General features: G+C 51.0%; 1 protein-coding gene across 4 annotated transcripts in view; it reads left to right on the forward strand.

Annotated features, from left to right (window-relative positions):
- Window positions 1-21,478, forward strand: part of ACACA (acetyl-CoA carboxylase alpha) — a 325,016-nt gene that overhangs the window by 84,873 nt on the left and 218,665 nt on the right. For all 4 annotated transcript variants that reach the window (XM_030222052.1, XM_030222054.1, XM_030222053.1 and 1 more), the window contains exons 9-12: window positions 3,139-3,249; window positions 3,376-3,585; window positions 4,641-4,811; window positions 20,829-20,990. In XM_030222052.1, coding sequence (XP_030077912.1) covers window positions 3,139-3,249; window positions 3,376-3,585; window positions 4,641-4,811; window positions 20,829-20,990 — 654 coding nt within the window. The remainder of the gene's footprint in view (window positions 1-3,138; window positions 3,250-3,375; window positions 3,586-4,640; window positions 4,812-20,828; window positions 20,991-21,478) is intronic.

The following is a 21,478-nucleotide window of genomic DNA, read 5'->3' on the forward strand; positions in this document are numbered from 1 at the left end:
CAAGGTCTGGGACTGTGTCCAGGTTCTAGGATCAATGAAGGTGAAGTGGTGCCATGGGCAAGGGCTCATCTGTGGCTGTTATAGGAATCTCTTCTCAGCTGCTGGTCTCCGGTATCCCTGAAGTACAAACTTCATCTTCCTTGGACGCTAGTTACCAGATGGAGAATGCAGTGGTGGTTGTCACCCAGGAATTTGACCGTCGGAGCTCCCTTTCTGATAACACAATGGGAGGTGGTGACAACAGATTCTATCAAGTCAGGTTGGGGAGCTCAATTCAAGTTCTGTCTGGCACAGGGCACCTGGACGGAGCATGAGTCTTAGTGGTTGATAAATCGCTTGGAGCTCAGGGCATTGGGGAATGCCTTATGCGACTTCACTCCCTTTCTGGCGGTGGCCTTGGTCTGAGTTTTCTCCGACAATGTGACAGATGTGGCTTATATCAACAAGCAAGGTGGGACCTACAGTCATCTGATGGTGGTGGTGGTGGCAGCCTCCCTCAGGAGTTGGGTGGAGAAAAATATTCTCTGCTTGTTGGCACTAGGTCCTTAAATGTGAAGGCAGACTTTCTCAGCAGGCACCCTTTGAACCTGGGGGAATGGGAACTATCCAGCCAGGGTGTTCAGCTGATAGTGGACTGATGGAGTTCTCTGCTTCTGGGATTGATAGCGATGAAAAGGAATGCCAAAGTTCCCAAGTTTTTCAGACATTAGAAATCGATGCCCTACTATAGCCCTGGCTGGAGACACATCTATTGTATATCTTTCTTCCTTGGCCCATGTTAGGCTGCGTGTTGAAAAGGAACACATTGCACCAGGGTCAATAATTCTCATAGCTCCGGATTGGCCGCAGAGGCCGTGACACGCTGACCTGAATTGACTGCTGTATTGGGGTCCTCTCCATCTTCCGTAGGTACGTGGCCGGGCCTACTGAAGCAAGGTCCGGTGCTCATGGAGCTCCTTTGGTCTTATGTCTTGGCCATTGAAAGGGCTCAACTGAGAGGAAAAGGTTATTCTGATTCGTTATTGCCACCTTGCTTCAGGCTGGAAACGCTCACTCTACACATCCATGGCATATGCGAGGGTATGGAGGTCGTTCAAGGGCTGGTGTTTTGATCGTGGGCTTTCTCTCTTCTCTGCTTAGATTGTGTATATCCTGGCATTTCTTCAGGCAGATCTACAGAAAGGATTGGCATTCGTTTATGTAAAATTTCAGGTTGCAAATTTGGCCCGTTTCAGGGGCCAACTACAGAAGACGTCTCTTGCAGCTCACTCGGATATTGTTCGATGCTTGTGGGAAGCGGGCCACTTGTGGCCTTCCTTTTGTATGCTGTGTCCAGTGGAACCTTAATGTAATCCTTCAGGCTCTTCTGTAGCCTCCTTTTGAGCCACTCTGGAAGGTCTCCTCGAAAGATCTTACACTAAAGACATTGTTCTTGGTGGCTGTTGTATTGGCACTTATGGTTTCGGAACTCCAGGGGCTCTCTCTCTTTGGGATTCCTTTCTTTGGTTTTCAGAGGCAGAGGTCTCCCTTTGCACGGTTCCTTCCTTCCTTCTGAAAGTGATGTCAGCATTTTATCTCAACCAATCTGTGGATCTTCCATCCTTTCACAGAGAGGATGGCTTGTTATTTTCCCTTGAAGCTTCTCGATGTACGTAGAGTCCTCATTAGATATCTGGAAGTCATGAATAAGTTTTGCAAATCAGATTCCTTTTTGGTAAACAGAGGCTTGGCATTATGGTTTCCGTTCCAAGCCCTAATTGCCATATGGCTGAAGGAAAGTATTGTGTCAACTTATTTGTTTGTAGGGCAGCAGGCTCCTGAGGCCCTGTGGGCTCATTCTACATGGCGTATAGTGGCATTCTGTGCGGAGAGTACCTTACTGTCTCCAGCAGATATTTTCAAGGCAGTGACGTGGTTGATGCTGCATACCTTTGCCAAGCACTATAGGGTGGATGTGGTGTCGTGCTCGGAAGCTAGTTTTCGGGCTTCGGTCCTTAGGGCAGTGGTTCCAGATTCCCACCTACTCTTTGGATTGCTTTTGAACATCCCATAGGGTCTGGAATAGTGGGGAGCTACGTAATGGAAGGAGAAATTAGGTCTTACCTTATAATTTTCTTTCCATTAGTCCTCCTCACTATTTCAGAGGCCCACTCAAGGTTTCTGAGATGTTTAGTCATGCGAAGTAATGGGTCAGATATTGATTATCACCTTGCATGGTGCTTCCTGCATATCTCTTGTTCTCTACAAGTTGTTCAGAGATGAGAGAGGTCCATACATGTTTGCTCATCTGATTAGTGTTAGGTTAGTGAGTTGTTTATTCTGAGTTTCTCCTTACTGCTTGTCTATGTAAATACTGAGGAGCTGAACAGGAAGTCAAGAGAGATATGTCTCAGCTCAGTTTTCAGTTCTCTATATCTACCTGCTGATTGATGGACACCACTGTCTCTTTGATTCTGGAATAATGGGATGGTCTAATGGAAAGAAAACTATCAGGTAATACCTAGTTTCTCCATACACTTTCTCATTCTAGAAGCTTGCATGCATATTTTCATACTTAAAGTGCAGAATTGCATTCGCAGATTATAGAATAGTGCCAGTTACACATGTAAGTTAATTAGCCTATTAGCTTCTAATTGTCACTAACAACCAATAATCACCGATAATTAGAGTTAATTGCCACAAATTTATTCACTATTCTAGAAACAACGCAGACAATGGGCTTTGTCAGCATTGTCAGCGGGATACGCTAGTGTGGCTTGATAAAACAGGCTCTAAGATTCTAGAATACTGTCAATACGCATGCAACTGCAGCATTTAATTGTAGACATTTATACAAGTCATTGACATGGTGTAAGCAGCTACACCTAACTTTTGGCTTGTAAATACACATATATGCTAGTATTCTATATAGACAATTACACATGTGATTGCCAATATAGAATTTGCGCTTAGCGTATTGCATCCTAGCACCTAAATTTCAGCAACCTTTTCAGAATTACCCCCAAAGTGTTCCACTACAAATTTTCAATAATAATTTAAAATATTTCCAACTCTCTAGAAACGTTTTCTCATTTTAATTTCTTTCTCCTTCCCTCCTCCCCAAATCCCTTCCCATCCCTCTTCTTTGCATCCCTCCAGGCAGCAGAGGCAATTGGTTATCCGGTCATGATCAAAGCCTCAGAAGGAGGAGGAGGGAAAGGAATCCGCAAAGTAAACACTGCAGATGATTTCCCCAACCTTTTTCGACAGGTAAAGACCTCCCTGGAATTTCTTTAACTATTAAGTTGCTATTTGCTGCACAGCCCCCCACATGTCCCCAGACTGCACCTGTAGTCTCTCCCCATTTATATTGTTGTCTCTTTGGTTGTGTGGCAGGTGCAGGCAGAGGTGCCTGGCTCACCAATATTTGTGATGAGACTTGCCAAGCAGTCCCGCCACTTGGAGGTGCAACTCCTGGCTGATCAATATGGCAATGCTATCTCTCTCTTTGGGCGTGACTGCTCGGTGCAGCGTCGGCACCAGAAGATTATTGAGGAGGCTCCAGCCAGCATCGCCACCACAGCGGTCTTTGAGCAGATGGAACAGGTATTGTTCTATGGATTCTGTACAGAGATTGTTTTGGGGCTATGAAAAGGAAGAGAAATGGGTACTGTGGAGATTGGGTTCTCCTGCCTCTACTACTCCTTGGCTGGTGGGGATAGCTTTGCTGTGGTTCTGCAAGGAACGAGGTTGGGAAAGGACTGCAAAAATTTAAGGGGGGGCAGCTTCTACAGTTAATTTTTCAATGGCACACACATGGTGTCCTGGGTGTGCCTCCTGCTGCTCAGATGTCAACAAGGACGTGGTGAAGGCGGTTAGCTTAGCAGAGTTTAAAAAGGGGTTAGACGGTTTCCTAAAGGACAAGTCCATAAACCACTACTAAATGGACTTGGGAAAAATCCACAATTCCAGGAATAACATGTATAGAATGTTTGTACGTTTGGGAAGCTTGCCAGGTGCCCTTGGCCTGGATTGGCCGCTGTCGTGGACAGGATGCTGGGCTCGATGGACCCTTGGTCTTTTCCTAGTGTGCCATTACTTATGTACTTATGTAAGGAGCAAACTAAAACAGTATTAGGGGAGGGAATAGAAGGGCACACTCAAGACTCAGTGACGGTGATACACATTGTTATACAGGATGCTGGCCAGGGCTTTAGAAATTATAGAGGCAACGTTCACTGTCCCCGAGGAAGACCCAACCCCATGAATCAAAGCCAGGTCTTCCCAAGAGCCACTGGGTTGATTGTGGGGTCGTTATTTGGGACCTAGCTAACTGTGTCTGTACAATTAAGTACTCCTGGTTATTGGCCAATTAAAATTGCCTGATTTCAGACTTCTGTTTTGTTTAAATGAAACTCTGGTGTCTTGATTACTTTTTAACTTGCTACAGTATTATTATCTTAGATGCTGAGCGAAAGCTGCAGTGTGAGTGATAGTGGGGATATCTGGGGTGCCTCACTCATGTTGAATGAGCGCTAATGTCACTTCAGCATGTTGGTGGTTCTGATCATAAGTACTGGGGATGGGCACTGGGGGAAGAAAGAAGAGTCCACTTATGACAAGTTATGTATAAGAGATCTTTTTCTTCTCATACCTGTTAGTGTGCGGTGCAACTTGCCAAGATGGTGGGCTATGTGAGTGCCGGCACAGTAGAATACCTCTACAGTCAGGATGGCAGCTTCTACTTCCTAGAGCTGAACCCCCGACTACAGGTTGAACACCCCTGCACTGAGATGGTAGCAGATGTCAACTTGCCCGCTGCTCAGCTACAGGTGAGCCATGTTCAGAGCTGTGACAAGTATCTGAGGGATTAGAGGCCGGTGATTGAGACATGCACCTGCAGGAATTAGGCAAAAGGGGTGGGGGGTTTGCACACCAAGTCCTGGTACAGAAGTTGCTTTCAGTGAGTGGGATGTAGATTCTTTCTACATGTGTCTATAGGGAGGAGGAGTGACTCACTGTAGATGCCTGAATTCTAGTCAATGGTTTAGCCAGGCATTCAAATTTTTTTTTTTTTTGGGGGGGGGAGGAGGGTCTAAGCCCAAAGTAGGTGGGCACAAAATTTTGCTGTGTCCCCCTCCTGTGACCCTGAAATTGTCTTGAGCTAGTGGGGATTCCTAAGCTTCAAACTGAAGAGGTCCTTTTCCATCGGCCAGAAACTTCCTATACTTGCAGTCAGTGACACTTTCCATGAGTCGCTGCCATTCCACCCCTCCCCTCTACATGCATACTTTTTGCTCATGTGCAAAAAATGAGCATGTGGGAGAGGGAGATGGCGGTGTGACAGCTGCCCATGAAAAGTGCCGCTGACTGCGAACATAGGGGAATTTTTGGCCCCTGGAGGAGGTTCTGTTCAGCTGGCAGGGCTTGGGAGTACTGCAATTTGGGGCTTGAGCCCAACGTGGGTAAGCTCAGGCCCCCTGTGCTCCCCTTGACAATGCCTTGTTCTAGTACTATCTAAATTATCTTTCTTTCAACAACACTTTCTTGGTCCCTCTTTCATAGCCCTGCCTTTGTCAGTCACCCAGGCTTGCTTGATTTCCCACCTGGATAGCTGTAGCTGGTTGTGCACTGAGATCCCAAAAAGGCTCAATTGATGTCTGTGATCAGCGCAGAACACTGCAGCACAAATGATATGAAGTATAAGTAAATTGAGCATACCAGTCTTAAAAAGTCTGCACTGGCTTCTGATACTCTATAAAGTACAGTTCAAAATTTTTGTTTTGGCCTTTAACTGCCCTCTCATCCCTTATGCATCCTCCTGTTCCCTGTGTTTTGTCACAAGCCCGTCTAGTCATGCTGATGCCTAGGGAAGTTACCCTTAAGTCCTAGAAAGAAGGCCTCACTGAAGAATTTGATTGCCCTGTCATTTAGCATCAGACAAGCTCCAAATGTACTAATTTTCAAAAAGTGTCTAAAAATATGGAGCCTGATTTTATATATGTATTTTCCTAAGTTAGGTCCCTAAATTTCTCCCCTATTTTTAGTCAAACAAGGGCGCCTAAGGTTTTTGCTGAAAATTCACCTGAATTTAGAAGCTTAAAAAGTATACGCCTAAATTTAGGCCTGCCGCTTATTTGCCTAGATTTATGAGCCTAATTGAAGTGTTTACTGCTGAAAATCAGTGCCAAGCTCCTATTTTCCCCTGCCCTAAATCCGCCTCTGTTGTAACCACTCTTTAGGCTCTTAAATGTAGGAGTTTAGTGAAATTTTGAGCAGAAATTTAGGCACTCAGCCCTAGAAAATTTTCAGAGAGGCCAATTTAGGAGGCCGATATTCAGCCAGTGGGAGGCAACCCATATAAGTGTCGCGGTTGGCGCTTATCCTGGATATTCAGTGCTAGGCTGTTTCTGGTGACTGTCATTGAATATCTTTTTTTTTTTTTTTTTTTGGCTGGCGCTAACTTAACCAGCTAAGCAAATATTAAGTGCTAGCTGGTTAATAGCAGGCAAAGATAGGACTGCTATTTATGCGGTCTGATTTACCCGCTAAACTTAGCCAGTCAGCACTGAATATTACCGGTTCTCCGAGGACAAGCAGGCTGCTTGTTCTCACTGATGGGTGACGTCCTCGGCAGCCCCTCCAATCGGAATCTTCCTAGCAAAGTCCTTTGCTAGCTCTCGCGCGCCTGCGCGCACCGCGCATGCGCGGCCGTCTTCCCGCCCGAAACCGGCTCGAGCCGGCCAGTCTTCTTTCGTCCGCACTCGGTACGGCTGTGTTTTTTGTCGTGTCGAGCCCCGGAGAGTCGACCTCGCGCGTCCGTTTTATATTGATGTGTTTTTCTTCGAAAAGTTCTGTAAATTTGTCGGGAAGTGCTCCGAAAACCCCCTTGGGTCTCGTTTTCCCTTCCCGTATTTCCAGTTTTGCCCCGGTAAGTTTTCTTTCGTCGTCGGGGTAGGCCTTCTTTCGGCCTCGGTCGAGATTTTTTCTCCCTTAAAGTTTTGGTGCTCCAAATTCGTCATTTCGGATTTTGACTTCGCCGGCGTGATTTTTCCGCCCATGACATCGAAGCCTTCCAGCGGCTTCAAGAAGTGCACCCAGTGCGCCCGGGTAATCTCGCTCACTGATAGGCACTCTTCGTGTCTTCAGTGTCTGGGGGCCGAGCACCGTCCCCAGAACTGTAGTCTGTGTTCCTTGTTACAAAGGCGGACTCAAGTAGCGAGATTAGCCCAGTGGAACGTTTTGTTCTCGGGCTCTTCGTCGGCATCGGCACCGGGGTCATCGTGTGCATCGACGTCATCAGCGTCCAGACCTTCACCCTTGGCTGCCAGTGCATCGAGTGCATCGAGGCATCGGCCCTCTGCATCGGCGCCGAGACATCGGATAGCTGTATCGACGTCGGTGGTACCGGGACCTCGTCTCCTGATGTCGTCGGACAGTGGTGCATCGAGTGGAGTGCAGGTGAGGGCTGTCCATTCCCCTGCTGGTGGCGGTGAGCCCTCGGGTGGGTCTCCTCCTACCCTGAGGGCTCCTGCGGTACAGCCCCCCCGAGATCGACCCTCTTCGGTCTCGGCCCCGAGGAAGCGACGGATGGATTCTACGTCCTCCTCGTCGGTGCCGGGGAGCTCCGGTGACATGCTTCGGAAGAAGTCGAAGAAGCATCGACACCGGTCCCCTCCCCGTGTCGGCACCGAGAGTTCTGGGTCGCCGAGGGAGTTGGCACCCAGCAGGCATCGGCACCGAGAGGACCGCTCACCCTCTGTTCAGGAGGTGTCGATGCGCTCCACTCTGGACAGCCCGGAACAGCCTCCACGCCCGGAACAGGTTCTGACGTCGACGCCTGCATCGACCTCCATGCCTTTCTCTGCAGCCGCTCTGAACGAGAGCCTCCGGGCCGTTCTCCCAGAGATTCTGGGAGAGCTGTTGCGCCCTACCCCTCCGGTACCGGCGGTGCTTGCGCCTCCGGTACCGTCGAGCGTGGCGCCGGCTGGCCCATCGCCCGGGGTGAGGTCCCCGACGTCGGTACCGCGTGCGGTGCCGACTGCGGCCACCTCCCAGGAGGGCTCCCCGACTACGTCGGCGGAGGGAGCTTCGCCGATGCGGGCGAGGGAGTCTACCTCTCGACGCCCCCATCGTGGACGTGGCTCCACGGAGTCGAGCCGGGCGCGGTTGCAGACGCAGGTCCGTGAACTTGTGTCTGACACCGAGGGTGAGGCCTCGTGGGAAGAAGAAGAAGACCCCAGATATTTCTCTGACGAGGAGTCTGAGGGTCTGCCTTCTGATCCCACTCCCTCTCCTGAAAGACAGCTTTCTCCTCCCGAGAGTCTGTCTTTTGCTTCCTTTGTCCGGGAGATGTCTACGGCCATCCCCTTCCCGGTGGTTGTGGAGGACGAGCCCAGGGCTGAAATGTTTGAGCTCCTGGACTATCCTTCTCCACCTAAGGAAGCGTCCACTGTTCCCTTGCACCATGTCCTGAAAAAGACATTGCTTGCGAACTGGACCAAGCCACTAAGTAATCCCCACATCCCCAAGAAGATCGAGTCCCAGTACCGGATCCATGGGGACCCAGAGCTGATGCGCACTCAGTTGCCTCACGACTCTGGAGTTGTGGATCTGGCCCTAAAGAAGGCTAAGAGTTCTAGAGAGCATGCTTCGGCGCCCCCGGGCAAAGACTCTAGAACCTTAGACTCCTTTGGGAGGAAGGCCTACCATTCCTCTATGCTCGTGGCCAAAATCCAGTCTTACCAGCTCTACACGAGCATACACATGCGGAACAATGTGCGGCAGTTGGCGGGCTTGGTTGATGCTCTTCCCCCCGAGCAAGCCAAGCCTTTTCAGGAGGTGGTCAGGCAGCTGAAGGCGTGCAGAAAATTCCTGGCCAGAGGAGTGTATGACACTTTTGATGTTGCGTCCAGGGCCGCTGCTCAAGGTGTGGTGATGCGCAGGCTCTCATGGCTGCGTGCTGCCGACCTGGAGAATAGACTCCAGCAGCGGATTGCGGACTCGCCTTGCCGTGCGGACAATATTTTTGGAGAGAAAGTCGAACAGGTGGTAGAGTCTCTCCACCAGCGGGACACCGCATTCGACAAGTTCTCCCGCCAGCAGCCTTCAGCTTCTACCTCTACAGGTAGACGTTTTTTCGGGGGAAGGAAGACTGTTCCCTATACTTCTGGTAAGCGTAGGTACAATCCTCCTTCCCGACAGCCTGCGGCCCAGGCTAAGCCCCAGCGCGCTCGCTCTCGTCAGCAGCGTGCGACTCAGCAAGGCCCCGCGGCTCCCCAGCAAAAGCAAGGGGCGAGCTTTTGACTGGCTCCAGCAGAGCATAGCCGACATCCAAGTGTCAGTGCCGGGCGACCTGCCAGTCGGAGGGAGGTTGAAAGCTTTTCACCAAAGGTGGCCTCTCATAACCTCCGATCAGTGGGTTCTGCAAATAGTCCGGCAAGGATACACCCTCAATTTGGCCTCCAAACCTCCAAATTGTCCACCGGGAGCTCAGTCTTACAGCTTCCAGCACAAGCAGGTACTTGCAGAGGAACTCTCCGCCCTTCTCAGCGCCAATGCGGTCGAGCCCGTGCCATCCGGGCAAGAAGGGCTGGGATTCTATTCCAGGTACTTCCTTGTGGAAAAGAAAACAGGGGGGATGCGTCCCATCCTAGACCTAAGGGCCCTGAACAAATATCTCGTAAAAGAAAAGTTCAGGATGCTTTCCCTGGGCACCTTTCTCCCCATGATTCAGCAAAATGATTGGCTATGCTCTCTGGACTTGAAGGATGCCTACACACACATCCCGATACTGCCAGCTCACAGACAGTATCTGCGATTTCAGTTGGGCACACGCCACTTCCAGTACTGTGTGCTACCCTTTGGGCTCGCCTCTGCGCCCAGGGTGTTCACAAAGTGCCTAGCTGTAGTAGCAGCGGCGCTTCGCAGGCTGGGGGTGCATGTGTTCCCATATCTCGACGATTGGCTGGTGAAGAACACATCCGAGGCAGGAGCCCTGCAGTCCATGCAGATGACTATTCGCCTCCTGGAGCTACTGGGGTTTGTGATAAATTATCCAAAGTCCCATCTTCTCCCAGTGCAGAAACTCGAATTCATAGGAGCTCTGCTGGATTCTCGGACGGCTCGCGCCTATCTCCCAGAGGCGAGGGCCAACAACTTGTTGTCCCTCGTCTCGCGGGTGCGAGCGTCCCAGCAGATCACAGCTCGGCAGATGTTGAGATTGCTGGGCCACATGGCCTCCACAGTTCATGTGACTCCCATGGCCCGTCTTCACATGAGATCTGCTCAATGGACCCTAGCCTCCCAGTGGTATCAGGCTGCTGGGGGTCTAGAAGACGTGATCCACCTGTCCACGAGTTTTCTCGAATCCCTCTATTGGTGGACAATCTGGTCCAATTTGACTCTGGGACGTCCTTTCCAAATTCCTCAGCCACAAAAAGTGCTGACAACGGATGCGTCTCTCCTGGGATGGGGAGCTCATGTCGATGGGCTTCACACCCAAGGAAGCTGGTCCCTCCAGGAACGCGGTCTACAGATCAACCTCCTGGAGTTACGAGCGATCTGGAACGCTCTGAAGGCTTTCAGAGATCGGCTGTCCCATCAAATTATCCAAATTCAGACAGACAACCAGGTTGCCATTTACTATGTCAACAAGTAGGGGGGCACCGGATCCCGCCCCCTGTGTCAGGAAGCCGTCAGCATGTGGCTCTGGGCTCGCCGTCTTGGCATGGTGCTCCAAGCCACATATCTGGCAGGCGTAAACAACAGTCTGGCCGACAGACTGAGCAGGATTATGCAACCTCACGAGTGGTCGCTCAACTCCAGAGTGGTGCGCCAGATCTTCCAAGCGTGGGGCACCCCCTTGGTGGATCTCTTCGCATCTCGAGTGAACCACAAAGTCCCTCAGTTCTGTTCCAGGCTTCAGGCCCACGGCAGACTGGCATCGGATGCCTTCCTCCTGGATTGGGGGGAGGGCCTGCTGTATGCTTATCCTCCCATTCCTCTGGTGGGGAAGACTTTGTTGAAACTCAAGCAAGACCGAGGCACCATGATTCTGATTGCTCCTTTTTGGCCGCGTCAAATCTGGTTCCCTCTTCTTCTGGAGTTACCCTCCGAAGAACCGTGGAGATTGGAGTGTTTTCCGACCCTCATCAAGCAGGACGAAGGGGCTCTTCTGCATCCCAGCCTCCGGTCCCTGGCTCTCACGGCCTGGATGTTGAGAGCGTAGACTTTGCCTCTTTGGGTCTGTCAGAGGGTGTCTCCCGCATCTTGCTTGCTTCCAGGAAAGATTCCACTAAGAGGAGTTACTTCTTTCTGTGGAGGAGGTTTGCCGTCTGGTGTGACAGCAAGGCCCTAGCTCCTCGCTCTTGTCCTACACAGACCCTGCTTGAATACCTTCTGCACTTGTCTGAGTCTGGTCTCAAGACCAACTCCGTAAGAGTTCACCTTAGCGCAATCAGTGCATACCATTACCATGTGGAAGGTAAGCCGATCTCAGGACAGCCTTTAGTTGTTCGCTTCATGAGAGGTTTGCTTTTGTCAAAGCCCCCTGTCAAGCCTCCTACAGTGTCATGGGATCTCAATGTCGTTCTCACCCAGCTGATGAAACCTCCTTTTGAGCCACTGAATTCATGCCATCTGAGGTACTTGACCTGGAAGGTCATTTTCTTGGTGGCAGTTACTTCAGCTCGTAGAGTCAGTGAGCTTCAGGCCCTGGTAGCCCAGGCCCCTTACACCAAATTTCATCATAACAGAGTAGTCCTCCGCACTCACCCTAAGTTCTTGCCAAAGGTCGTGTCGGAGTTCCATCTGAACCAGTCAATTGTCTTGCCAACATTCTTTCCCCGTCCTCATTCCTGCCCTGCTGAACGTCAGCTGCACACATTGGACTGCAAGAGAGCATTGGCCTTCTACCTGGAGCGGACACAGCCCCACAGACAGTCCGCCCAATTGTTTGTTTCTTTTGACCCCAATAGGAGGGGAGTGGCTGTAGGGAAACGCACCATATCCAATTGGCTAGCAGATTGCATTTCCTTCACTTACGCCCAGGCGGGGCTGGCTCTTGAGGGTCATGTCACGGCTCATAATGTCAGAGCCATGGCTGCGTCGGTAGCCCACTTGAAGTCAGCCTCCATTGAAGAAATTTGCAAAGCTGCGACGTGGTCATCTGTCCACACATTCACATCTCATTACTGCCTGCAGCAGGATACCCGACGCGACAGTCGGTTCGGGCAGTCAGTTCTTCAGAACCTGTTTGGGCTTTAGGATCCAACTCCACCCCCCGAGGGCCCTGTTTGTTCTGTTCCAGGCTGCACTCTCAGTTAGTTGGTAAATTTTTTAGGTCAATCTCAGTTATGTCCTCGCCGTTGCGAGGCCCAATTGACCATGGTTGTTGTTTTGAGTGAGCCTGGGGGCTAGGGATACCCCATCAGTGAGAACAAGCAGCCTGCTTGTCCTCGGAGAAAGCGAATGCTACATACCTGTAGAAGATATTCTCCGAGGACAGCAGGCTGATTGTTCTCACAAACCCGCCCGCCTCCCCTTTGGAGTTGTGTCTTCCCTTGAAGTGTATTGTCTTGCTACATACTGGACTGGCCGGCTCGAGCCGGTTTCGGGCGGGAAGACGGCCGCGCATGCGCGGTGCGCGCGGGCGCGCGAGAGCTAGCAAAGGACTTTGCTAGGAAGATTCCGATTGGAGGGGCTGCCGAGGACGTCACCCATCAGTGAGAACAATCAGCCTGCTGTCCTCGGAGAATACCTTCTACAGGTATGTAGCATTCGCTTTATTGTGTGATAATAGTCAGCGGAGATAACCAGTTAGCTCGCACTGAATATTTGTGGTTAGGCACTGAAACGCTATTTAGCCGGTCAGCAGTAGTTAAATAGCTTTGAATATCGGTGGGGGGGGGGGGGGGGGGGGGGAGGGTAGGAGCTTTTCAAAGTTAGGAGCATAAATTGTTTGAATATCAACCTTATGGTTCTTGCAAGCAGCATTTGGACTACATGCTGTGATACGGCTTTCCTCTCAAGATATGCTCCCTGATGTGTTTGCACGGAATCGATTCTCATACAGTATTGCTACATTTTTATTTGACGCCTTTACCTTACTATGTGGAGGAATAGCTTAATGGCTAATGCAGTGGGCTCAGAACCTGGGGAACTGCAGCTCCTTAGATTATGAGCCGATTAGGGACAGAGAAACTACCTGTAAACAATAAATGTAAACTGCTTTGGTTGTACCACAGGAAGGTGGTATATCAGATCCATGACCCCTGACCCCTCTTCCATATGCTACTCTGATACAGCTTTCCTTTGTGGTTACCTTCTATGTGTTATTCAGATGCCACTCTGCCCTTTATGCACTATTGTATATAGTGAGATAGACTTTAACTTAGTTGGAAATATGTGTAATAAACTGATGATGATGGTGCTGGGTTCCAAGGAGAGCTGAGTTCAAATCCCACTTCTCCCTCCGACACTGTGTGTGATCTTGTGCTAGTCTCTTTTATCCCCTGTTGCCTCCAGTACTCACTTTAGATGGTAAGCTCTTTAGGGAAGGGACTTACCACAGTTAAGCAGCACTGTTTATGTTCAGTAGTGCTATAAAAAAGTTATCTTACAGTGCATAAAATCCAAAACCCTGGCTGTAATCTGAGTAATTGCTTGTAGGTGGATCATATTGAATCGCAATTACTGAATTTAATAACTTGGTAAATTAGGGGCGGGGTGGGGTGGGGTGGGGATGAAAGCAGTTCTGGATTGTTTTCAGGAACTTTGTCTTTTTTGGCTCAGTGTATTGACTCTTTCTAACCTTGAATCAATAAACCCTGTCTGGCTTGAAGCTGGGTTTTTGCTCATGCCCAGTTAACCTCTCTGTCCTGATCAGCTGTTGATTTGTGTTGTATGTGGGATAGATTTGACTTTGCCCTTTTTCTGTACTTGTCTGTCTGCTGCCTTTGAGTGTCCTCAGCTGGTGTTCTGCTTTATCTTCTAAAGGAGAAGTGACCCTTTCTCCACCGCTCTCCGATAGCAGCCAAAATAGTGCACTGTCTGAGAGTTTATTTGCTATCCAATCCAGCAGTAAATATTGCACTGTATAGATGATATTCATTTATTTATACATTTATACAAGTTTATATATACCACCTACAATCGAAGCAGTTCACAAATGAAATTACCATTCCATATCATCAAGCTGATCAATCCATAGACTGGTGGGTTGTGTCCATCTACCAGCAGGTGGAGATAGAGAGCAAACTTTTGCCTCCCTATATGTGGTCATGTGCTGCCGGAAACTCCACAGTATGTTCTCTATCTCAGCAGGTGGTGGTCACACACAGCAGCAGCTCTGGCTAGGCCTCCAAGCCTAATCCTTAGGTTTTGTTGAGGCCTGGGGTTGAGGGCTCTTTTGAGCAAGTGCAAACCTGGTGGTGCCAGGTCCCTCCTTTTCTCCCCCCTCCCGCTGGCTCCGTTAAAAAAAAAAAAAAAAAAAAAAATTTTAAACGTCTTTAAAGGCGTTTATTTCGACGTTTATTTAAACGTTCATTGCAGCTACTCGCTGGGACACCAGTTCGTTACAGCTCGGAGCGGCAAGCAGGTAATTTTACCTTTTTATAGCGGGCAGGGGGTTCCCCGATTCTTCTCCTCGTGGCATATGGCGTCGGAGGGCGAGGGCGCAAAGGGTCGCTCCCCGGATCGCTGGAGCGCTTCTAGAGGGGATGCGGGGGTATTAAAGCCTGATTCGCCCTTGTTGGGTGACAGTTTCGTGACCGATGAATGTCCCGGTCCTTTCTCCGGCGTGGCGGTTTTTCCCGCCATAAACGCCCATTCCCCGCTCCTCGCCTCCGCCATCTTGGCCGGCCACGCGGCTCGGACGGCTTCTTCGTGGGCCGCCCTTGAGGTTGGAGACATTAATGCCATGAACGCCCTTAATTTGGGCGACGGCACAAAGCGGCTAAAGTTAAGCGCCGTTCTTCCCGCGCGGCTCCTTCGTGGAGTGTCGCGCCGGACGCCATTTTGGATGCGCAGCATGTCTCTCCCCCGCTGTTGCGAGTGCCGGTTGAGAGTGCGTCTAGGGCTGTTGCCCAGGCTGCGGAAGTGCACAGTCTGGGGGGTTTCTCCCCCGAGTTTGTTTTGCTGCTGCATCAGGCTTTCCTCAGGCAAAACGCTGCCCCTGCTCCCTCTTCTGGTAAAGAGGTTGAGGTTCCCAGAGGTAAACGCCCTCGGGTTGATTTCCAGGCCTTGGAGGACTTTGTCTCCTCCGATGTAGATGAGGGCAGCGTGTCTGAGGTCTCCCAACGGTCCTTTGCGGATTCCTTGGAGGAGACGGATCCCCGCTCGGATGGAGCGGATGACCCCTCTGCAGCGCGGCTTTTTAGCCCAGAGGATTTGCCCAACCTGTTGTTACAGGCCATGGACACTTTGAAGATTTCCTCTCCGGAGGACGTCTCTCCCTCAGCCCCTGTTGGCTCTGCCATTATGCTGGGGACGAAGCGCCCGCCTAGAACCTTCCACGTGCATGATGCCATGCACACCTTAATTTCGGCTCAATGGGATGTCCCGGAAACGAGCCTTGAAGTGGCTAGGGCTATGTCCCGCCTCTATCCTTTGGCTGTGAGTGAACGTGAGGCCTATCTGTGGCCTACCGTGGATTCTTTAATCACTGCGGTGACTAAGAAAACGGCGTTGCCGGTGGAAGGTGGCACGGCCCTAAAGGACGCCCAAGACAGAAGATTGGAGGCGGCCTTAAGGTCGTCCTTTGAGGCGGCTGCTTTAAGTTTGCAGGCCTCAGTTTGCGGCTCCTATGTGGCCAGGGCGTGCCTGACTATGGTGCAGCGGGCTTCCCCCTCGGATCATTCCTTGAGGGCTGATTGGCCGGCCCTGGAATCGGGCTTAGCCTATTTGGCAGACTTGCTGTATGATGTCTTGAGGGCCTCAGCGAAAGGCATGGCTCAGACAATCTCTGCGCGGCGGTGGCTTTGGCTGAAACATTGGTCTGCTGACCACGCCTCTAAATCCCGCCTGGCTAGGTTGCCTTTTAAAGGCAAGCTGCTCTTTGGGGTCGAGCTGGACAAAATCGTGACCGATCTCGGCACGTCTAAGGGCAAGAAATTACCAGAGGTCAGGGCTCGGGCTAGTACTCGTCCCGGTACCTCCAGAGGACAGTTGCAGGAAGCCCGTCGGTCGGGCAAGTCGGGTTCCTCTGCCCCCTCTTCCTTCAAGAGGAATTTCTCCCCCAAGCAGCATTCCTTTCGCAGAGACCGCCGTCCCGGAGGTGCTCCCTCCGGTCCTCCCCCAGGGTCTCGTACCCAATGACGGGGCCTTGGTCCACGCCCCAGTGCAGATTGGAGGACGGCTGTCCTCGTTTCTGGGCGAGTGGACCACAATAACTTCAGACGCTTGGGTGCTGGAAGTCATCAGAGACGGCTACAAGCTAGAGTTCTGCCGACCCTTAGGAGACGGGTTTGTACTCTCTCCCTGCAAGTCTCCGGTCAAAGCTGTGGCAGTGCAGCAGACCTTGGACAACCTGATCCGCCGGGGTGCGGTCGTTCCGGTGCCAGAAAATCAGATTGGCAAGGGACGTTACTCCATTTACTTTGTGGTACCAAAGAAAGGAGGTTTTGTCCGGCCTTTCCTCGACCTCAAAGGGGTCAATCGGGCCTTGAAAGTGCGGCACTTTCGCATGGAGACTCTCCGCTCTGTTATAGCGGCAGTGAAGGCAGGAGAGTTCTTGGCTTCCTTGGACATCAAGGAAGCGTACCTGCATATTCCCATCTGGCCTCATCCTGCGTTTTGCAGTCCTGGGACGACACTTCCAGTTCAGAGCCCTCCCTTTTGGGTTGGCTACTGCTCCGCGGACCTTTTCCAAAGTAATGGTGGTCATAGCGGCCTTCCTGCGAAAGGCAGGAGTACAAGTCCATCCTTATCTGGACGACTGGTTGATCCGAGCCTCCTCTTATGCAGAGTGCGGCAAAGCTGTGGACCAGGTAGTTGCTCTTTTGAGCTCCCTGGGATGGATCATCAACTGGAAGAAGAGCCAGCTGCACCCGACTCAGTCCCTGGAGTATCTGGGAGTTCGATTCGACACCCAAGTGGGCAGAGTGTTCCTGCCAGACAATCAGGCTCAGGTGGACTAGTTCCTAGTAGCCTCTCCTCTTCGGGCTTGGGACTATGTGCAGCTGTTGGGCTCTATGCCGGCCACGATGGAAGTAGTGCCCTGGGCCAGGGCTCATATGAGACCACTATACTCTCTCTGCTGCAGCGCTGGACTCCGTTGTCGGAGGATTATGCTGTGCGCCTTCCCTTGGACCCAGCAGTGCGCAAGGCGCTGAGCTGGTGGCTGCAGACAGTCAAGTTGTCTGCAGGAATGCCTCTGGTGACCCCAGAGTGGATTGTCGTCACGATGGACGCCTCTTTGTCGGGCTGGGGAGCCCACTGTTTGGGAAGGACAGCGCAGGGGCTCTGGTCTCCTGCAGAGGCAAAGTGGTCTATCAACCTCCTGGAACTCAGAGCCATTCGGTTGGCGCTTTTGGAGTTCATCCCGGTACTGGCCTTGAAGCCAGTACGGGTCCTGTCGGACAATGCCACGGCTGTGGCCTATGTCTACCGCCAGGGAGGTACCAAGAGCGCCCCTCTAGCCAAGGAGGCCATGAATCTATGCCAGTGGGCGGAAGCGAACCTGGAGCAGCTTTCAGCGGCCCACATTGCCGGGGTCACGAATGTCAAGGCGGTCTTTCTCAGTCGCCATACCTTGGAGCCCGGAGAGTGGCAACTATCTGCTCAGGCGTTCTTGGACATCACGAAGCGCTGGGGCCAGCCGAGCCTAGATCTGATGGCGTCATCGGCCAATTACCAAGTGCCACGCTTTTTCAGCAGAGGACGGGACCCTCGATCCCTGGGAGTAGATGCTCTTCTCCAACAGTGGCCGACACAAGAGCTCCTCTATGTGTTCCCGCCCTGGCCCATGTTGGGCAGGGTGCTAGACCGGGTGGCAAAGCATCCCGGCAGGGTAATCCTGGTGGGTCCGGATTGGCCCAGACGTCCCTGGTATGCGGACTTGATCAGGCTCTCAGTCGACGATCCTCTGCGGCTGTCAGTGGAGCAGGGCCTGTTACATCAGGGTCCCGTGGTGATGGAGGATCCCTCCCCCTTTGGTCTTAAGGCCTGGCTATTGAGCGGCAGCGTCTGAGGAAGAAGGGCTTCTCAGACAAGGTCATCGCCACTATGCTAAGAGCGAGGAAGCGCTCTACTTCTACTGCTTACGCCAGGGTTTGGCGTATCTTTGCAGCGTGGTGTGAAGCAGGCTCACTTTCTCCCTTCACTGCTCCAATTTCTTCAGTGTTGGCGTTCCTGCAAGAAGGTCTGGAGAAGGGCCTGTCGCTCAGTTCCCTTAAAGTCCAGGTGGCGGCTCTGGCTTGCTTCAGGGGCCGCCTGAAGGGTGCTTCCCTGGCTTCGCAGCCAGATGTGGTGCGCTTTCTCAAGGGAGTTAATCACCTGCGCCCTCCTCTGCACTCAGTGGTGCCTGCGTGGAATATCAACCTGGTGCTAAGAGTATTGCAGAAGCCGCCTTTTGAACCCTTGTCAAGGGCATCTCTGAAAGACCTGACGTGGAAAGCAGTCTTTTTGGTGGCTCTCACTTCAGCCAGAAGAGTTTCCGAGCTCCAGGCGCTCTCATGTCGAGAGCCTTTTCTGCAGTTCACTGAGGCAGGGGTGACTATTCGCACAGTGCCTTCCTTTCTGCCCAAGATTGTTTCTCGCTTCCATGTGAATCAGCAGCTCTGTCTCCCTTCCTTTCGTAGGGAGGACTACCCAGAGGAGTACTCTGCTCTTAAATATCTGGATGTGAGGCGAGTCATCATCAGATACTTGGAAGTGACCAATGATTTCCGGAAATCGGATCATCTGTTTGTCCTGTTTGCAGGTCCTTGTAAGGGTCTGCAGGCTGCTAAGCCTACAGTGGCAAGATGGGTCAAGGAAGCCATTGCAGCGGCTTATGTGGCCGCAAGGAAGGTGCCGCCTATCCAGCTGAAGGCTCACTCCACGAGAGCTCAGGCAGCCTCGATGGCAGAGGCCGGATCCGTCTCCTTGGAAGAGATATACAAGGCGGCAACTTGGGCTTCGGCTCATACATTCTCCAAGCATTACCGTTTGACGGTGGCTGCACGGGCGGAGGCCCGGTTTGGAGCTTCAGTGTTGAGGTCAGGGATTTCAATGTCCCGCCCTGGGTGAGTACTGCTTCGGTACATCCCACCAGTCTATGGATTGATCAGCTTGATGATATGGAAGGTAAAATTATGTATAATCATACCTGATAATTTTCTTTCCATTAATCATAGCTGATCAATCCATAGCCCCTCCCAGATATCTGTACTGTTTTTATTCTGGTTGCATTTCAGGTTCAAGTTTAGTCTTCAGTTACTTCAGAAAGACTTCGTGTTCAAGTTTTTTCACTTGGATTCTTCAAGAGTTGAGACGAGTTTGTGTTACAGTGAGCTGCTGCATTCCTCTCCCCCCCGTTTTACGGGGCTGGATTGAGACATAAATTCTGCCGGCACTCCCTCCCGCTTCGTGCGGCTGTAGGGCAGCTTTGTACCCCTCCCGCTTCGGCGGTGTTAGGGTCAGTCAGCTCCTCCCGCGGTTGCGGTTGCAGGATAAGCCAGATCCCCCCGCATCGGCGGGTGTGGTGTCCCTCCCCCGCTCCGCGGGGATGAGCTGGACGGATTCCCCTCCCCCACTTGTGTGGGGATGAGCTGGGTTAATTCCCCTCCCCCGTTTCGGCGGTGGTGAGCTGGGCAGAGTGTCCCTTCGTGGGTGTAATTCTCTAAGGGCTGAGTCCTGCGGATGGAGCTTTGATATCGACATACTGAGGAGTTTCCGGCAGCACATGACCACATATAGGGAGGCAAAAGTTTGCTCTCTATCTCCACCTGCTGGTAGATGGACACAACCCACCAGTCTATGGATTGATCAGCTATGATTAATGGAAAGAAAATTATCAGGTATGATTATACATAATTTTACCTTCAAAGCTTTCCCTTTCCCACCCTCTTTAAGAAAACCTCTAACGTTTCCTGGTTGTAAACATTTTCCCTAATTCCTGACCTCTCTCAATCCTAACCCTTTATTACTATCAAACAAAAACTGCATGAAAATCCCACATCTACTCCAGTATGTCCACTATGGGTAAGGAGAAATTAGGTCTTACCTGCTAATTTTCTTTTCTTTAGGCACTCCAGACCATAGTGTGTTCTGATTCCAAATGAGCTAATCTCTTCATGTGGTTTATAATGCAGACACATATAGGGGGATTTTGTATAGGTCGCCCAAAGTTAGGCGCTAAATTGGTGATAACAATTAAAAATTGGTGGTAGCAAGCACTTAATCGGCAGTCATTAGGAATTATGTGCGGATCTGTCCTGCACCCTATTCTATAACATGCGTGCCTAAATTTCAATGTGTGCAACTCCAGAGGGGACTTGGCCATGGGAGAGGCATGGGCAGTTCAGGAGCGTTCCCAGAAATTAGGGGCGGCATTATGGAACACCTGCATTTCCACGCTTAACTACCACTGGGTGCGAGCATTTACAGCAGCCTTTGGAAGGCGTAAATGTTTGTGCCCAAATTTAGATGCGAAATACGTTCTAAGTTAGTATTCTGTAAAGGCCTTTATAGAATTTGTGCTTAGCCTGGATCATCCAGATGCCTAACTTTGGGAAACCTATACAGAATTCCCCAGATAGGGGTAATGAGTGACTCCCTCCCCATCCCACCACGGGACATGTTTTAAAAAAACCTGTATACATTGTCATACTTGAGATGTACTGATTTCTGCCTATATTTCCCTGCAGATTGCGATGGGGATCCCGTTAAACAGGATTAAGGATATTCGTATGATGTATGGAGTCCCCGCCTGGGGAGACTCGCCTGTCGACTTTGATAACTCAGTCCATGTGCCCTCCCCTCGGGGTCATGTGATCGCAGCCCGTATTACCAGTGAGAATCCTGATGAGGTAGGGTTTCCTATTTTGCTAAACCAAAGTATGGTACAGACACAAAGGTTCTTCTATCTAGGAAGGAGTTGATAAACTAAGCAACAGTAATTATTTCTTTACGCAGAGAGTGGTGGATGCATGGAATGGCTTCCAGGGGCTGTGGTGTAAATAAAAATAAAGCAATTCAAAAAGTATAGGATTATAATAGCAGCTCGTTAGTGGTGAAGTAGTGTGGGGAAAGTTAAAGATTGCTGGGTCCATGACATTACACCAGAAAGTAAATTAGACAGACTAGAAGTACCTTGGAGCGGTACAGCCACCATCTACAGACTATGGAAGAAGTGGGCTACCAGGTTAGGGCATTTGACTCCTTTTCCAGAGAGGTCTTAGGATGTGAGCGTAAGTAAGGCTTCCGTCTGCCTCTAATTCCCCATTGAATAAGTCACTTCATCTGTTGTGCTTCTCGAATCCACTTTGTCTTATTTGGATTTCTTGGTCAACCAATT

This window comes from Microcaecilia unicolor, chromosome 13 (genome assembly GCF_901765095.1).
Source record: "Microcaecilia unicolor chromosome 13, aMicUni1.1, whole genome shotgun sequence".
NCBI classification, from domain to species: domain Eukaryota; kingdom Metazoa; phylum Chordata; class Amphibia; order Gymnophiona; family Siphonopidae; genus Microcaecilia; species Microcaecilia unicolor.